The sequence below is a fragment of the Zingiber officinale genome, chromosome 1A, assembly GCF_018446385.1.
Source record: "Zingiber officinale cultivar Zhangliang chromosome 1A, Zo_v1.1, whole genome shotgun sequence".
Taxonomy (NCBI): Eukaryota; Viridiplantae; Streptophyta; class Magnoliopsida; order Zingiberales; family Zingiberaceae; genus Zingiber; species Zingiber officinale.
This window is the reverse complement of record NC_055987.1, coordinates 138988758-139004504: the sequence shown is the minus strand read 5'-3', so window position 1 is coordinate 139004504 and position 15747 is coordinate 138988758. Positions and strand designations below refer to the sequence as shown.

The 15747-nt window shown below is 37.5% G+C and overlaps 3 protein-coding genes across 4 annotated transcripts; 2 read left to right on the top strand and 1 right to left on the bottom strand.

The window, feature by feature from the left end:
• Positions 1-1501: 1501 nt before the first annotated feature.
• Positions 1502-8776, top strand: LOC122035289 (probable ADP-ribosylation factor GTPase-activating protein AGD14). 2 transcript variants are annotated; one of them, XM_042594706.1, is made up of 13 exons: positions 1502-1949; positions 2106-2167; positions 3875-3962; positions 4043-4104; positions 4201-4297; positions 4395-4838; positions 5022-5753; positions 5935-6072; positions 6150-6263; positions 7196-7273; positions 7937-8066; positions 8147-8192; positions 8273-8776. In XM_042594706.1, the coding sequence occupies exons 1-13, from the start codon at positions 1854-1856 to the stop codon at positions 8325-8327; spliced, it is 2142 nt and encodes a 713-aa protein (XP_042450640.1). In that variant the 5' UTR covers positions 1502-1853; the 3' UTR covers positions 8328-8776. The 2 variants fall into 2 exon arrangements, with proteins under 2 accessions (XP_042450640.1, XP_042450646.1); XM_042594712.1 differs by lacking the exon at positions 5935-6072.
• Positions 8777-10131: 1355 nt separating this feature from the next.
• LOC122003805 (protein MIZU-KUSSEI 1-like) lies at positions 10132-11033 on the top strand. The gene has a single exon (XM_042558814.1). The coding sequence runs from the start codon at positions 10132-10134 to the stop codon at positions 10921-10923; it is 792 nt and encodes a 263-aa protein (XP_042414748.1). The 3' UTR covers positions 10924-11033.
• Positions 11034-11202: 169 nt separating this feature from the next.
• LOC122035278 lies at positions 11203-14972 on the bottom strand. Its single transcript, XM_042594698.1, has 4 exons — positions 14563-14972; positions 13257-13738; positions 11672-11935; positions 11203-11575 (listed from the first exon to the last, which is right to left on the bottom strand). The coding sequence occupies exons 2-3, from the start codon at positions 13725-13727 to the stop codon at positions 11684-11686; spliced, it is 723 nt and encodes a 240-aa protein (XP_042450632.1). The 5' UTR covers positions 13728-13738; positions 14563-14972; the 3' UTR covers positions 11203-11575; positions 11672-11683.
• Positions 14973-15747: the final 775 nt, after the last annotated feature.

Below are 15747 nucleotides of genomic sequence, written 5' to 3'. Positions count from 1 at the left end.
TTATTAAATTTAGACAATAATTTTTTACTACACACTACATCAACTACCCTTCTTTTTTATTATTATATTTATGGAATGAGTATAAGAAGAAAGATTGAAAAGAATGAGTGGAATGAGAGATGTTAAAAAGAAATATTATTTACTTTTAGGATAGAGGTTTCATTCCCTAAATTTAGATAATCATTATTTATCAAATCTAAAGTTAGGAAATATATATGGTAGTTGATGTAAATATTTTTTAACTTCCCTATCTAAAATTTAGGATAAAATCATTGGATATGGTAGCTGATGTGGATGTTCTTGTACCCATTCATATTCCATAATACTATCATTCTCATTCCCATTTTGATTTCTTGGAAATAACCAAATACCGATACTCAAAATATTTTATTAGGTATATGATATCCTCGTATAAAGGACTGTTGCATTAGAATAGGATTGTAAATAAGCTGAGCCGAGCTCGAGTCAACCTAGGCTTAAACTCAACTCAACTCGATTTATACTGACTCGACTTATATGATATCCTAGGATTGTAAATGAGCTTGAGCCTAATTATTAGTAACTCAGTGGTTTATCGAATCAAACGAAGTTAGTAATAATATATATTTTTATAATATATAATAGATAATATATATTTTATTAATTTATTTATTAAAAATAATAAAAAAATAAAAAAAATTAGAGCTCGAGTCAAGCAAGTATAAATTGAGTCGAGCCAAGCTCGAGCCTAGGCTTGCTTATGCTCAGCTCGACTTGTTTACCGTCCTAACTTAGAACAAAATATTCCTCGTAATTTATTATTTAACTGGGGTTAACTAGGACTGTAAATGAGATGAGCTTGAGCCAGCATAGGTTCGAGCTTGGTTCGATTCAATTTATACTGGCTCGATTCAAGCTCAAGCTCACTCGAGCTTATAGAGTTGAGCTCTATATTTAATTATAGGCTTAAATTCGAGCTCGAATTTTTTAGTTATTTATATTATTTTTAATAAATAAATTAATATTATATATATATTATAAAAATATATATTAATAATGACTTGTTTGGTTCGATGAGCCACCAAACTAATAATTAGATTTAAATTCGGCTTGATTTCTAATTAAGTCAGTTTAAGCTCAGCTCAATTTCTAATTAAGCCTACTCGAGCTGAGCTCAGCTCGAGCTCATTCAACTTCAAGATCGAGTTGAATTTTGACCTGGCTTGATTTCTAATCAAATCGGTTAGAGATCAACTCGATCTTAGCCAACTTCAGGGCTCGATTTCTAATCAAGCCGGTTAGAAATCAGCTCGAGCTCAGTCAATTTTAAACTAGCCGAGTTTTGATCGGGTTGCTCGCTCATGACTTATGTGTGACTTGATTCATTTACCCCTGGGGCAGAAGATATTAAACTGTCTGAAACGTAGGTTATATCTTTTACTCCGTAATATTATTTTTAATATAATATAATCATTAAAAGCCTTCATTTATAATAATTTGCTGATTAAATATAAATTCTTACTCGGCTCGTCATCTCGTTCCCTTGCTCTCCCATTTCCGGAACCCTAAACATTTTTACGCAGGGGAACTTGTTAGGCAGCTTCGTGGTTCTGGCTTGCTACCGGGCGAAATCCAGGGTTTCGGTCCTCGGCGGTTCGTTGTTTTCTGGGTTTGATGTGCTTTTGTGTGCTGCGACTGGAAGCTGTTAGTTCTCTCCTTGGATCCTCTGCTCGAATCGATTGCACTGCGATTCGTTTTTCACCGGATTCTGGAATAGAGAATCAATTTGTCTAGGCGTTGATTGGGTTATTTAGGTTTTTTACATTTGTATATTGCTGTTTGTTGGATCTATTTCTTTACGCATTCGGGGGAAAATGAGTAGCAAAAAAGAGGAGGAGCGGAATGAGAAGATTATTAGAGGTCTTATGAAGCTCCCGCCGAACAGAAAATGCATTAACTGTAATAGCCTGGTAATTTTTTTATTTTGCTTCATTAGTTTTACAGTGCATATTTTCTCCGTCTGCTATGTTTGTTGCTGGCCGTGTTGGATACTTGAATTTCTCCATAGCAGCATTCTAAAACCCTGCTGATAGATGCCTTAACCCCTTTGTTCCTAATCAACCCAGGGGCCGCAATATGTTTGCACGAACTTTTGGACCTTTGTTTGCACACCATGCAGCGGGATTCAGTGAGTACTTGCGTTTCCCTATTATATCGTCTTTTTTTAAAAAAAAAAAAAATCCTGCAAAGTTACATGGTCGTGTTTCTGTGAAAATTTTCAGATGATTTGTTGAGAAAGATGGTTTCCAATTTTTATCTCTTTTTTTCCAAGGGCCTTTGTTCTATTCATGAAGATCCATTTAATGGACCATCAAAGTTATTTTGTGGTCGTGTTATTATGATTTTTGAAATAAATAGTTTTACTTGATTTCTTATCCATACCAGACCTGTTGGTTTTGCTTGGGCACATGAGTTTGATTGGAAGCCTATTTTCCTTCTGTGCTTTTAATAGTTTATTATATAATTGTTATGAGATTGTATCTGCCTGGCTTTGCTTAAACCTTACTTGCACTATCAATCTAAATCATCCAGACAAAAAATTTCAAAATTGAGTGAATAAGAAAAATAAATAATACAATGTGTTAATAGTTAAGTTATACTTATTGGGCCATAACAACAAAAACAACAATAGTAGAAGGGGCCAAGGGATCTTGTGCTTCAAAGAAGAGGAGGGGGAGCAGGAGGAAGAAGAAACACAAGAGGAAGAACTGAAGAAGACTCTAATTCTGTTGCCGTAAGAATCCTAGGAAGAACACTTGTCACTGGAGGAAGCATCATATCCATTGTTGTTGGAGAAAGAAGCTTCCAATCTCAATGTGTTTTGCTTCGTCACTGTAGGATGAAGAAGGTCATCTCCACTAATTCTGGATGAGGAGAAACGCACAAAGAAGATCTGTAATTGTGTCAACCAGTTTTGTTTTCCAGTTGGTCAGCAGAATGAGATTCTTGTCCTTGCTAAACAGCTAAGAACAGGTTTTTAAGCCATGAGAAAATTATGACAAAGAAGGCAATGTGTAAGAGCTCCTACTAAAAATGGCTTTGTTCCTACCAGCTGACAGTCTATGTTTTGTCTTTGTCCATGTCAGTATTTTAACGCAGGAGAACCTATTATATTGCTATGGTTATTAATCAAATTCCTCTGTGTGCTTCTACTGATCTTGTTCCTCATGCCTTGCATCTGATATTCTGCTTTGTACCTGATGAAGTCAGCTTTTGTTTCTTTATTTATGACATTTGCTTTTCTCCAATCTGTTTTGAGCTTACACCCTTCCTTGGGAAATGACATGCAGTAAATATGGTGATGATGAAAACAGATTTTTGACCAGATAGTTGCTTCTCTACAATGCATTTCCATAATGTTAGTAATTGGTTGCTCTAGAAACTTGGGATGTGGTATCCATCTAGTTGGTATACCTAACTGTAGTCAGTGCATATATACTGCTTAGTTAAACCAATAATTTCATCATCCATTCTTCACTTTTTTCTAGTATTTGTTTAAGCTAATTGTCCCAAACACAGTTTTTTATAGCCTCATCAAAGGAGTCCACTGAACCTCATTTTTGTTATCTTCTGTATATAGAGACTGCTTTCTTTGTGCTAAAATTAGCAGTAACCTCAAAAATTTCAAGGTGATCCATTGGATTGGATGTAATTGTTGATAACTTGATATCAATACTTAAGTCAATTAACATGGTTTACACTTTGACTTACTTCTAGATTTTGTATCATCTTAAAACTTGGAATGCTTGTATTCAGGCAATAATTTATGCCTTTGTAGTTGTTTGGGATTATGAGTTATGACAACTAACTTTAATATAATTTGTTCACATTACAGCCGTGAATTTACACACCGGGTGAAGTCGGTTTCCATGGCAAAATTTACTACACAAGAGGTGGAGGCTCTTCAAAAGGGAGGCAATCAGGTAAAGCAAATTGCATTTTTTTTTAAAAAAAAATCAAGGATATATGCTATATCACCATAAACCAACAATGGTTTTTTCAGCTTGCAAGAGAAAACTTTTTGACAAATTGGGATATGCAAAGGATGAGATTTCCAAATAGCAGGTAAAACTTGTACTCTCTGAGTTGCTGATAACTTGAATTACAATCTAATAGTTTCTTGTTAAATTGTGTTCTTAATCTATGATGTTCATGTTGCAGTAATCCCGATAAAGTTAGAGAATTCATTAAAGATGTTTACATAGATAAGAAATATGCTGGGCGGAAGTCGTCAGGCAAGCCACCAAGAGAAATGGAGGTTATATAATCTTTCTTCATGCATTGAAGAGCTGTTCTTTCAGATTTGGGCCACCTGGCCTATGCTCTTACCTTTGCTTTATTGATGGCTTGAACAGAGCTTTAAGAATCATGAACTCGAGCAGAGAAGAGCCAGCTCTTACCATTCCTTTTCTCAGAGTCCTCCCTATGACTATCAGTATGAGGAAAGGCGATATGGAAAACAATTTGGCACATTGAACAGGAAACCAGGATCAGAACAAGGGCATTATGATGTAAAAATGAATAGTTCTGTATATAGTCCGGGTCGTTTACATATGCAAGCATATGAAGATAGATTTGCCAATGAAAGTTCTGGGTCAAGAATGTCAGACTGCTCAGTGTCTAGTGCAGGTGATACATTTAAATATGATGGCCAGTCGCAAAATTCTCAGGAACTTGGCTACTGCAGCCCCACTTTACGCCAAACAAGGGACACCATTGAAGATGCAAGGCCTCAAAAATTGAATCAACTTACAGAATCTATTGTCAAAAGGGATCTAGATAATGTCTCATCTCCCAAGGTTTGTGATCCTTTCACTACAATGTACTCTAGGATCCCATAATGTCTGTGTGGTACCCTATTCCTGTCATGTCCCAAACATCGTGATCCTACTTTAACAATATTGTAATAACCTGTTTCGTTGTTTGGTGTGGATTTTTCAGACATATCATTTACAAGTGTAATTATTTTCTTGCTTGATCAGAGAACTTTATCTGCTGGTACCTTTGGTTCCATGAGTTCAAGAGATGTTACTGTGAAACCTGTGCTTCCCAATGAAACTCATCATGCCAAAGCATCTGCTCTTGCTTCTTCCACACAATCATCTGGTTCTTTTCCTGGGGGCAATGATGCATTTAGTTCATCATTGATGCAGCAACCGAAGGCTTCAGTTCCATCTGTAGATTTGTTTGCCGACTTCAGTAAACAACCTCCATCATCAGCGGTAAATGTTGTCATGGAACCTGTTTACTCAGGTGGAACCCAACGGGTGAATACACCTGCTTTTTCTTCTATGCAGTCATTTGCTTCTGTTCATACTGCACACAAGGATCCTATCGGTTCAACATTTGGAGAACAATTAGGGACTTCATCTCCAGTAGATTTGTTTGACAACTTCAATAGTCAGTACTCATCCACAATCCATATCGAGCATAAATCAGCAGAAGTTTCAATGACACAAAATGAAGGATGGGCTACATTTGACTTACCTCACCATGTGAAGGTTGATTCTTCACTGAAGCCAGGCATACCTACTTCAGACCTTTCTGGAAGTGCTATGCAGGGGAGTGTAGGTGTATTGACATCTCTACAGAACAACTCAGCCTCATTCCCAGATCAAAAATCTATGGCTTCTGGAGTTTTACCAGTAGCGCTCAATCAATGGCAGTTAGATTTAAAGGGGCACTCACAACCTCTCCAGCAAAATGATTCGCTGGTAGGTTACTTATACACAGTTTTTAATTTTTTTTTAGGAATAAGCTATCTCTCCTCTGAGTTAAAGTCTGATACCAGAAAATTTTGCATGACCAGTTCCATGGATCTAGAACCATGATTCTAGATGTCATTTTTGTTTATTTTCTTCCATTATTTTTTTTCTTTTCATTTTTGTTTTTCAGTTGTGGAATGCATTTGATACTTCAAGTGAGAAGTTAGCTGAGACATCGGCTCATGGTCTACCTCTGAATGGTAGACCATGGATTTTTGCATCTGAGTCTGCACTGCATGATCTTCATGTAAAACAGACTGTTTCAGAGGTGATACCATGCTTTTTTCCTAAGCGATGTTTCTGCTATCTTCTTTAAGATTTCTTGATTTTAAAATTGTTTTGCAGAACAATAATGATGGGTTTCAAAATTTTGCCCTAAATGCTGTAACTCCTAGCTTTGGTCAGACAATGGGTGGTGTTGCTGAGCTAACTTTTTCTCCAATGGTTGAACCATTTATGGTATGTAGTAATTTCTAAACCTTTTTCTAGCTCTCTGCTTTGTTGAATGTAGTTATTCACCTATCATATATTGTCAAAGGATCACTAAACTAGATATTTGCTTTATCTCACTATAGTATTCAATTAGCATTATTCCACTTAGGCATTTTGCTGCTAAACTGAATAATATCACATCTCATCTCTCAATTCTAATGCATATTATTCAGTTTAGCAGCAAAATGCCCAAGTGGAATAACTCTCATTGAATACTCTAGTGAGTTGAAATTACTCATTTAACTTACACAAGTTTTACAGATTGCACACAAATCCTTGCTTAAAAATCAAACTCATGGTTTATTCTATTGAACACTAGAATTTATATAGATAACATGCTTATTGGTCAATCAGGGTTTACGTATGGGCAATTTGTCAGTGAACATGGTACCGACCTTGACCTCAGCAGAGAGCATGCTAGATTCTTTTAACTTAAAACATGGAAAACAAAGTGAGAAAACAATTGCTTAAAACTAACTCTGCCTAGTGCCAGGTACTATCTATAGGTGTAACCTGGTGAGCCTCTTTCTACAACATTCGGGTTCCATCTAGATTCTGGATTTTTTTAACAATAAGTTATGCTTTCTTTTCCTTTTTGAGAGGGTACTTGTGAAACTGGAAAATACTGGTTAATTGTCAATCCATCAAAAGTGTAATATAACAACATTCAACCTATTTAGGACTAACCAGCACTATGTTTCACAAATATATGTGTAACAGTGATTTCAGTCAAATTTGGTACAGTCATAGTTAGGCTATTCAGCGTTGATTAATTAAATTAATTTAGTTGTGTATGCTATATAAGGAAAACATATTCTTTGCAGGAGCCATATATAAGTCATCACTATGCTAGATGAAATTGTATCTTGTTTGATAAAATGAAGTTCTATCCTTGACAGGGAGGAGTCTCTATAGCTCAAAAGTCAACAAATCCTTTTGATCAACCTTATGAAGCACACATGGATTCCATGAATACAGTATGTTCCTTTTCTAGATTTTTTCTCTTCGATATAGTGGCAAATGTTTTATTTATTCAATTTATGTATGTGATAGCATAGTTATAGACCACTAACCTCTGCTGAATGACAAAATTTTAACATGCATTACGAGGGTATAATCCCTCCGTCTGCAACTGGTTCTGAATGTAGTTCACTAACCATCTCATAGCATAACAGTGATGCAATTTTCAGCTCCACATTTTCATGGATACATTAAACCTCAAAGCACATTCCTTGATTGGGATAATACTTTTATGTTAAATCTGGTGATAGCATCATTACAACCACAATAAGAAAGTCATTACTCTATTTATTTATGTAGTTCACGTACTGAATAATAGAAATGTCTGTATTATTGCCTATTTTGTCAAATTATGTGAGGTTAGAGGCTGTATAACTTTCAAAGTTACGGTGCCAGTGCTCCAGTTAGATGAACCTATTATCATGATGGTTGGCAGCATGAGGTGGTGCCTTCTTAAGATGTCATACCAGTGTAATATTCCTGAGTTCCTGCTATGCATTTCATAGGCCCTTTACTAAAGCAGTTCTGAAAGCTATCTAAAGCCTTTTTATCGTGTGTGGTCTTTAGTGTTCCAAGACCTGTACAAGATGTCAATTTGATATGCTAACTTGATTTCATAGTTCCTGGATATGAGTTCTCTTGAAGCTGCACTGCCTAGCACACAGTTGACTAATGATTACTTTGCTGGTGCAAGTCAGCCATGGTATCCTCAGAATGCTGCCACCACATTTGTTTCTTCCTTCCCTGAAGGTAAATTTTAAAGATGGTTGTTTCTACTGTTCCATTTTTTGCTGTATCCATCATCCATATTTCATTTTATTAATGTTCAGGGGAGGTGCAAGGAGTACCTATGCAGGGACGGAGCACACATTACGTGTAAGTTGTGGTTATCATTTCGTAATACAAACTATGGTCAGAATATTCTTCATTATGATAATGGGGACTAATATCTGCAGAAATTTTACTCCCCAAGGCCACGGCGCGTCTGTTGACAAAAATCCATTTGCATAAAGTTTGGGACCAACTGCAGAATCTGTGACTTCAGCTAAAGTTTGCATATCTGGGTTAACTTTTTGATTGAATCATCTACCCCTCATCTGTATGTTTGCAAAAGTCAGTTGTCGAAAGCTAGTGTGAAAACACATGGTTCATATTTTGTTCACGGCCGCATTTGCCCGTTGATCTACATCAAGTCAGCCAAAATCTGGATAGCTAAAGGCTTAATAGGTGGTGCACTCATGATGTTGAATATCTCCTTAACGTTGTATCGTCATTCTTAGCTTGGATTCTTGGGTTTGCTATTTTCAGTAAGCATATTTAATCATAGTTTGGTCACAAGAGAAACCTATGGTTCAGATAACAGTTTGTACCTCCCAGCCCGGGGAGGGTGTTTGTATATTTTCCTTGAACAGAATGTTGTTGTGGAAGAACCAACTTGAAGGGCCTATTGAGGTGGTGAATGATGGTGTCTTATGCTTGCTATTGTTCAGACTTGAGATATGTACCTTTAGGAAAGCTCATCTGTCTATTATGCTTGCTATTGTGCAGACTTGAGATATGCACCTTTAGGAAAGCTCATCTGTCTATATTAAGGTAGCTTCGATGAAGCTAAATTCTCCTAATTCTCTAGTATTTTTTTTTCTTTTTCTTGGAATTTATTCATTTTGAGAATAAAATTGGACCAGTGAATTGGTGGAGGACGGGAGGTCCATTTCTATTTTAGTAGAAATGGATCATCAAAATGTTCTGTAAAATCTTGTGCTTTAAACTCAAAATAACATGAGAAAATAATCAAACAAATCAATTTTTATTTTTATTTTTATTTTAAAAAAAAGAGTCAAGACGCGACATTGGTATTTTTATTAGATCTACTTTAGCTTTTTAAACATTAAACCCAATTTACTGTGATTTTAAGCAACAACTTTTTCCATTAAATGTAGAGTCTGAACGTGTTCACCACGCAGAGTTGTTTGTTCAACGCCAGGGCAACATGGCTCACCACTCATCAATTTTTATTTTCGAACAGGAACTTGCATGACTGCTTTCTTGCTATTAAGTATTAACATGCTAGTAGTCAGCCTACTCATTCAACTATTATATAAATAAACATATTGTTTTAATCACAAATCAATCTTCTTAATGTTCAAGAAGTGAATAATGACGGCGTTGCATCTGTGGGCTGGCGTAGTTAATTTATACAAGAGTGTTGTATTAGGTTGATTTTTATTAGATGTAAAATATCCCATTGATTATCTTAATTCCTTCTTATATGTGTTATTATTGTTTTTGTTGTTGGATGAAGTCCCTTGTGACTTCACTTTCCGACAATGAGAGATCGTTTTGGAAGAGCCATCTAATGAAGATTTCAAAGAAGTGAACAAGGATAAAAAAAATAAAATAATAATAATAAATAAATAAATAAATAAATAATGATATATGCAGATAAAGTAAATTAGTGTAAAAAAAATTAAAAACGATAAGTTCATACAAATGCAGATTTTTTTTTCGATTGATTTTAGAAATCAAATAGAGAAAGCTTGAGCCCCAGTAAGTTAGTAACTTCTATTCTCTACTTCCTTTCATTTTTTTTTTCATTTCGTGTAAACTGACTTATTACACTCAACTTTGATTTAGCTATTTATTTTTTAAGAAATCAAAAGAAAGAAGAATATAACAAATATTTTATACCTGGTTCAAAGTTAATAATACCCAAGATAAGAAGGAAAAAAAAAAACAATTAAAAGAAATTGAGAGTCAAAATGGCAATGGTGGTCGTGCATTCCATAACTCTTCGTTTCAAAAACCCATCCACCTCATGGGTCACGGCCGCCTCTCCAAAGAGCAGACGCTGCGCGCCATGGCCAGCCCCGCCGTCGCCCCCGAGTCCACCTCCGGGGACTGCCCCTCCTCGCCCCGCCCCACCATCACCCTCGCGCAGCCCAAGAAGAAGAAGCCCAACGCCAAGCTGGCCTTCCGCGCCGTCCGCTCCCTCTTCCGCTCCTTCCCCATCCTCACCCCCGCGGCCTGCCGCCTCCCGGGCGACGCCGCCGGCGGAGGCCTCTCCCGCGGCAGCCGAACCTCCGCCGACGGCCACATCAGCGGCGCCGCCCGCACCACCGGCACCCTCTTCGGCCACCGCAAGTCGCGGATCAGCCTGGCCATCCAGGAGAGCCCCCGCAGCATCCCCATCCTACTGCTGGAGCTGGCGGTGCCCACCGGGAAGTTCATGCAGGAGATGGGGGCGGACCACCTGCGCATCGCGCTGGAGTGCGAGAAGAAGGCGGCGGCGGCGGCGGAGGAGAAGAAGAGGAAGCAACTGCTGGAGGAGCCGGTGTGGACGGCGTTCGTGAACGGGAGGAAGATCGGGTACGCGGTGAGGAGGGAGGCGTCGGAGAGGGACCTGGAGGTCATGCGGATGCTGTACACCGTGTCGATGGGTGCCGGCGTGCTGCCGGACGACATGACCGATCCGGTGGAGGGGGAGATGACGTACATGCGGGCCCACTTCGACAGGGTGGTAGGCAACAAGGACTCCGAGACGTTCTACATGCTCAATCCCGACGGCAACCATGGGCCCGAGCTCAGCTTCTTCCTAGTTAGGATCTAGTTAGTACTGCTGCAACGTGTACGTGTAATCTCTCTATGTGTGTACGGGTATTGTGTACGTGTACAAAGCAGATTACTGTGTATTGTGTTGTAATTTGTCTTATATCATAACTAATTAGATTGGAAAGTTGGTTACTTATCAGCACAAGGCAAGGGATAGAATGGTTATATCTCTAGTCAACTCTGAGGATCCTGACACAATCAGTCAAACCTGGCCGAGCTTCAACACCAATTTGGAAAACTATGAATTTATTAAACGCAGATTTTTTGCAAACATTAATTGATCACGAAATTAACAATCCATAACAGAACTCACCACTTTAGCTCATCGCACGATCAGACAAAGACAAAATGTAGTAAAAAAAAAAAACACAGTCGAGGGTGGTAAAACAATGGAACGTACTAGAGGAATACATACGAGACTCAAGAAAGGATTAAGTACAAAACCAAAACTGCACTAAAGTATTACTTGGGAAGAACTTGTAGCTGCTCCTTTCATGGTACTGCGCTGGCCTTGGCAACTGAGATTTGCAGCGTAGCAGCAGACTCGCCATCGTTGCTGTTTCCACATTTCGTATCAGTCAAATCGGAGTATAGCCCAGGATTTCCACATTTGATTGGGCAGCACACTTCTTTCCTGGAGTGCTGCTAACCTGAAATAATAAAGACAACAATAAATCAGACGTTCATCCATCTTAGGATACTAAGAATGGCTAAATGATTTGTGCATCGAGGTTTTAGGCCATGACATCATCATCATTCTACAGTCGATGTTGTCCCATGCTCTTCCGTGAGAGAGACTTCCTGTCACAGCTGCTGCTTTTGCAGGACCTGTTTTTGCTGTGCTTTTTGACAATCCTGTAACCGCGACGATGCCCCTTCACGGTGTGGGACTCAGATGTAACTGGTGGATCATAGACATCGGGTGACCACTTAACACTCAATTTTTTATTTGGCTGCGTGCCTAGTTGCTCACGGCTCCCTTTCATGGCCGAGATAAGCTTTGGAGTACACTGGACAAACCAATAAGAGCCATTTATACGATTTAACTCTGTAAAGCTATATGCATCAAATATTCGTCCTTGAATAAAATTTACCTTTGATAAATTGAGCGGTCTTGTGATACAGGATGATCAATGTAAATCAAATTTCTCAATGAATATAGAGCTAAAATTCTAACCCAAGTCAACTCCATGAAGCCAAGTTTAATCAATTTCTAGTATACCTTAAACTAGGTACCACTCCGACAAAAAACTTAAACAATCTGAAAAACTTGTAAGCATTAAGCAAGCACTGAAATATTATATCAGACAATACAACAACAACAACATCAAGCCTTATCCAACAAGCCAACTTCGAAACATTAAATTGGCTGACATACATGAGTTTTTATCAAACAAACATAAATGAGTTTTTATCAAGCCAAGAACCAAGCTTGTTGACAAGCATAAATCACTCCTACGGTAGACCCACTCATCTCTAAAAAACAACAACATTCCCCTTTCAGTTCCATTCAAACTTCCATCAACATGAAGGTTCCATAAAGCATGAGGTTATATGGGATCACATGTGTCGGTGAATATGTGGTTGGTATTTCTTCAAATAAGATCATTAGTTATATTGACAATACTCTATAAGACATGTCAAGGAAAATGAGTTTGTATCTACTATATTATATTCAAATAAACCAATATAAGCAACCAATATAAACAAGAATTATATATATATATATATATATATATATATATATATATATATATATATATATATATATAGTACATATAATTTTAAAAAAAAGAAGCAAATATTAGTGCATGATAACCAACAGTATAATCTGTATAACAAAGAACTTGCATGTTGGCCTAAGCAATACATACAGCAGCATCTTGTTTGTTTATTTGGGAAAACAAGTTTAATCAATATTTAACTTCCAACATATGGCATGGACTTTACAACAAGTGATTCGTTTAACCTCTAATCTTGTTTCTTTATTTGGAAAAACAAGTTTAATCAATATTAACTTCCAACATAGGGCATGGACTTTACAACAAGTGATTGGTTTAATCTCTATCACCCTTTGGTAGGCACAAGTGGATGTGCAGTCCCGCATTGCATAAGCATATGCTGATATATAAGAGATGTAAGTAGAGGTTTTTTAAAGCAACTGCCAATGCAAGGATGAGGTTCATCCTAACATTAGGAAGGAAAACTACATAACATCTGGACCATGGTTTTTCTTAACACTATAAGCAACAATATAGTGTAACATCTGTTTGTTTGAAGCATAATCTAAAGAGCAGATAGATGCAATAATTGGCATGGAAAGGAACTTACAGGTTTTCCAGAGCTCTCAGCATCCGTTATTTTACTTGGTGATCCTCTTGCATCCTGGGAAAGAGGTGATTGCAGATGTTCCAACATGTGTATAGAAGTATGCTTGTCAAAATCTTCCCATTTATTGTCGTCCATAAAAGTTATGTCAATTTCATTTACATGACCGTGTACCCCCTTATAAGAATCCTTATCTGTAGCAGGATCATGATCGCATATCCCCTTATATGAATCACCAACATGAAAGATTCCACTTAAAACTCGTCCAAGTTCTCCAATTATAGGTTTGTTTTGCTCATTAATAGATAAAATGTCAAGATCCTCCAAGGCTATATTCTTCACAATATTTTCAATGATGACAGGAGTATTACATTTATGCTTCACCAATGATTCCCTAAAGTTAGGAGTGCAGAAAGATGGTTCAGTCCCAAAATCTCTGGAAGCTATCTTTTTGCAAGACTGACAACTGGCCATCAATTATGATCCTGTAAAAGAGGTTTTTTCTTGAAACAATCAGTGGTATCAATGATATGATATCAGAAGAAGTAAAAGGAGGATCATTGCAATAGCTAAGTTCTACAGCATAATTATAAAAATGATGTTCCAACAGAGGGGATTATTATAAGACAATGCATCTGACAAGAGATTGAATTTTTTAAAGCGGTGAAAAATAACATAAAAAACTTTTGATGCAAATGGGAAATAGGTATCCCCTAGATCTGCAAACTGCCTAGTTGTAAACCTAATATATGCCATCTGAGCATATTACTAACTACTAAGTATCTACTGACTAATCTTGTTTTCAATTCACAACAATTACATAGCTATGTCATTCATGTTTAAGTTGACATAATTCTGGCAAAGGAAAGAAATCCCAATTAGCTGCAAAAAGAAGATACGAGGGTTACTTAAGCAAATAAAATAACACGATTTCGTTCTCCCTGTTGCAATTATCATTTACATCCATGGAAAACTGCAACGGGATTATCAGTCCTATTTTCTTGACCATTAAACTAGACTATCCAAGACTTTCTAACTGTTCAGTTGTAGAACCTGATTAAATACGTGGCATCAGAGCATATTTACCACCTACTGAGTTCTGCATGACAAATCTGGTTTTCACCTAACAGCGATTACATAGCCACGCATCCTCGAGAAGGGAAAAAAAAAATCCCAGTCTTACAGCACAAAAAGAACATCGCATAGAAACACAATTTTTCCTAATAAACCTAAAAAAAAAAAAAAAAAAATTCAACACTCAATAAACAATGATCAACAGAATAAAAAAATTAAGAAGTCAAAGAAATACCTCTGTCACGTTTCTTTAATCACCAGCAGCAAGCAGCAACAAATACCTAAAGCGACGAGATAGCACCCCACGAGAAGCAAATGTTAGCTAAGATTACCACGACTATTCCACTTGTGACACTTCTGTTGAAGACGATTGAATCTGGATTTGCCATAGAAGGAGGTGAGCGAGGCGGAAGACGAGGGGAAAGCCATTCGTGGGTCGAGGGTTTCTCCAAGCACCGAAGGCATTGTCGATGCTCTTCGAATCGAAATGGCACGAAGCCCTAATCCGCCACCACTCCCTGAGTTCCGAACTCACTCGATCGCATGCAAAGAGAGAGGATCGAAATCTCCGGTCGGTGAGGTGGGAGGAGGAGGAGGAGGACTATACTTACGTTCCCATCCAATCGTTACAAAATGGGTATTATAGGGGGGCGGAACAGCTTAAATGGGATAGGGATGATTTCGTAGGCCGTATAAATTGCCGTAGTGTTATCCAAGCCGGTCGCTGCCAGCGGACCGATGACGTAATGCGAGCTTTTTGTTTTTTTGTTTTTTTTTTACAAGTGAAAGTGGTAAGATTTTAAAATATGAGGTAGTATTAAATCTAAATAGATACTTAATATATACCCTCTTGAATTTTTTTTTTTATATTTAATTTACCTTTAGTAAAGAAAATTACGATTTCAAATCCCCAACACCTAATGTATCAGTGATGATAAAATTAATAATTGTATTTTGTCATCATCTTACTCCCTTTGTAATACCATATAAATATACTAAATACACAGATTACCTTCTAATATGTTAATATCTCTAGACGCATATGCACCTAACCTCAATCCTTCGTCATAGATATGCAATCGAGGAGGAGGAGGGAGGCATCGGAAGAATAAAAATTCCTGTATCTTTAGTACATGTTCGTAAAACGTGCACATGCACTATCGATCCTCTTACTACTCCTGTCGATCTCTGATAAGGAGTCTTTGTTATGTCAATATCTAGAAAGTGACTACATGACTAGGTTGAATGTAATACTTCTACACTAACCAAGCCCATGGCACCCTAGGGACCAGACTTCGGATAAAATCATAAGCCCGGAAGACTCCGTCATCTTGTGAAAACTACTTTGTCAGTTTCTGTCTAGCAACCTCAGGTGACCTAGTAGTCTCAAGGATGAGATCTTTTCTGTGTAGTAAACGCT

Excerpts from the sequence above, each read along its gene's own strand:
- LOC122035289 (XM_042594706.1), top strand. The coding sequence starts at position 1,854 with ATGAGTAGCAAAAAAGAGGAGGAGCGGAATGAGAAGATTATTAGAGGT. Across the intron at positions 4,298-4,394 it reads AGCCACCAAGAGAAATGGAG|AGCTTTAAGAATCATGAACT; the intron begins GTTATATAATCT and ends TGGCTTGAACAG. Across the intron at positions 4,839-5,021 it reads ATAATGTCTCATCTCCCAAG|AGAACTTTATCTGCTGGTAC; the intron begins GTTTGTGATCCT and ends TTGCTTGATCAG.
- LOC122003805 (XM_042558814.1), top strand. The coding sequence starts at position 10,132 with ATGGGTCACGGCCGCCTCTCCAAAGAGCAGACGCTGCGCGCCATGGCC.
- LOC122035278 (XM_042594698.1), bottom strand. The coding sequence starts at position 13,727 with ATGGCCAGTTGTCAGTCTTGCAAAAAGATAGCTTCCAGAGATTTTGGG. Across the intron at positions 11,936-13,256 it reads CTGAGAGCTCTGGAAAACCT|TGTACTCCAAAGCTTATCTC; the intron begins GTAAGTTCCTTT and ends TGGTTTGTCCAG.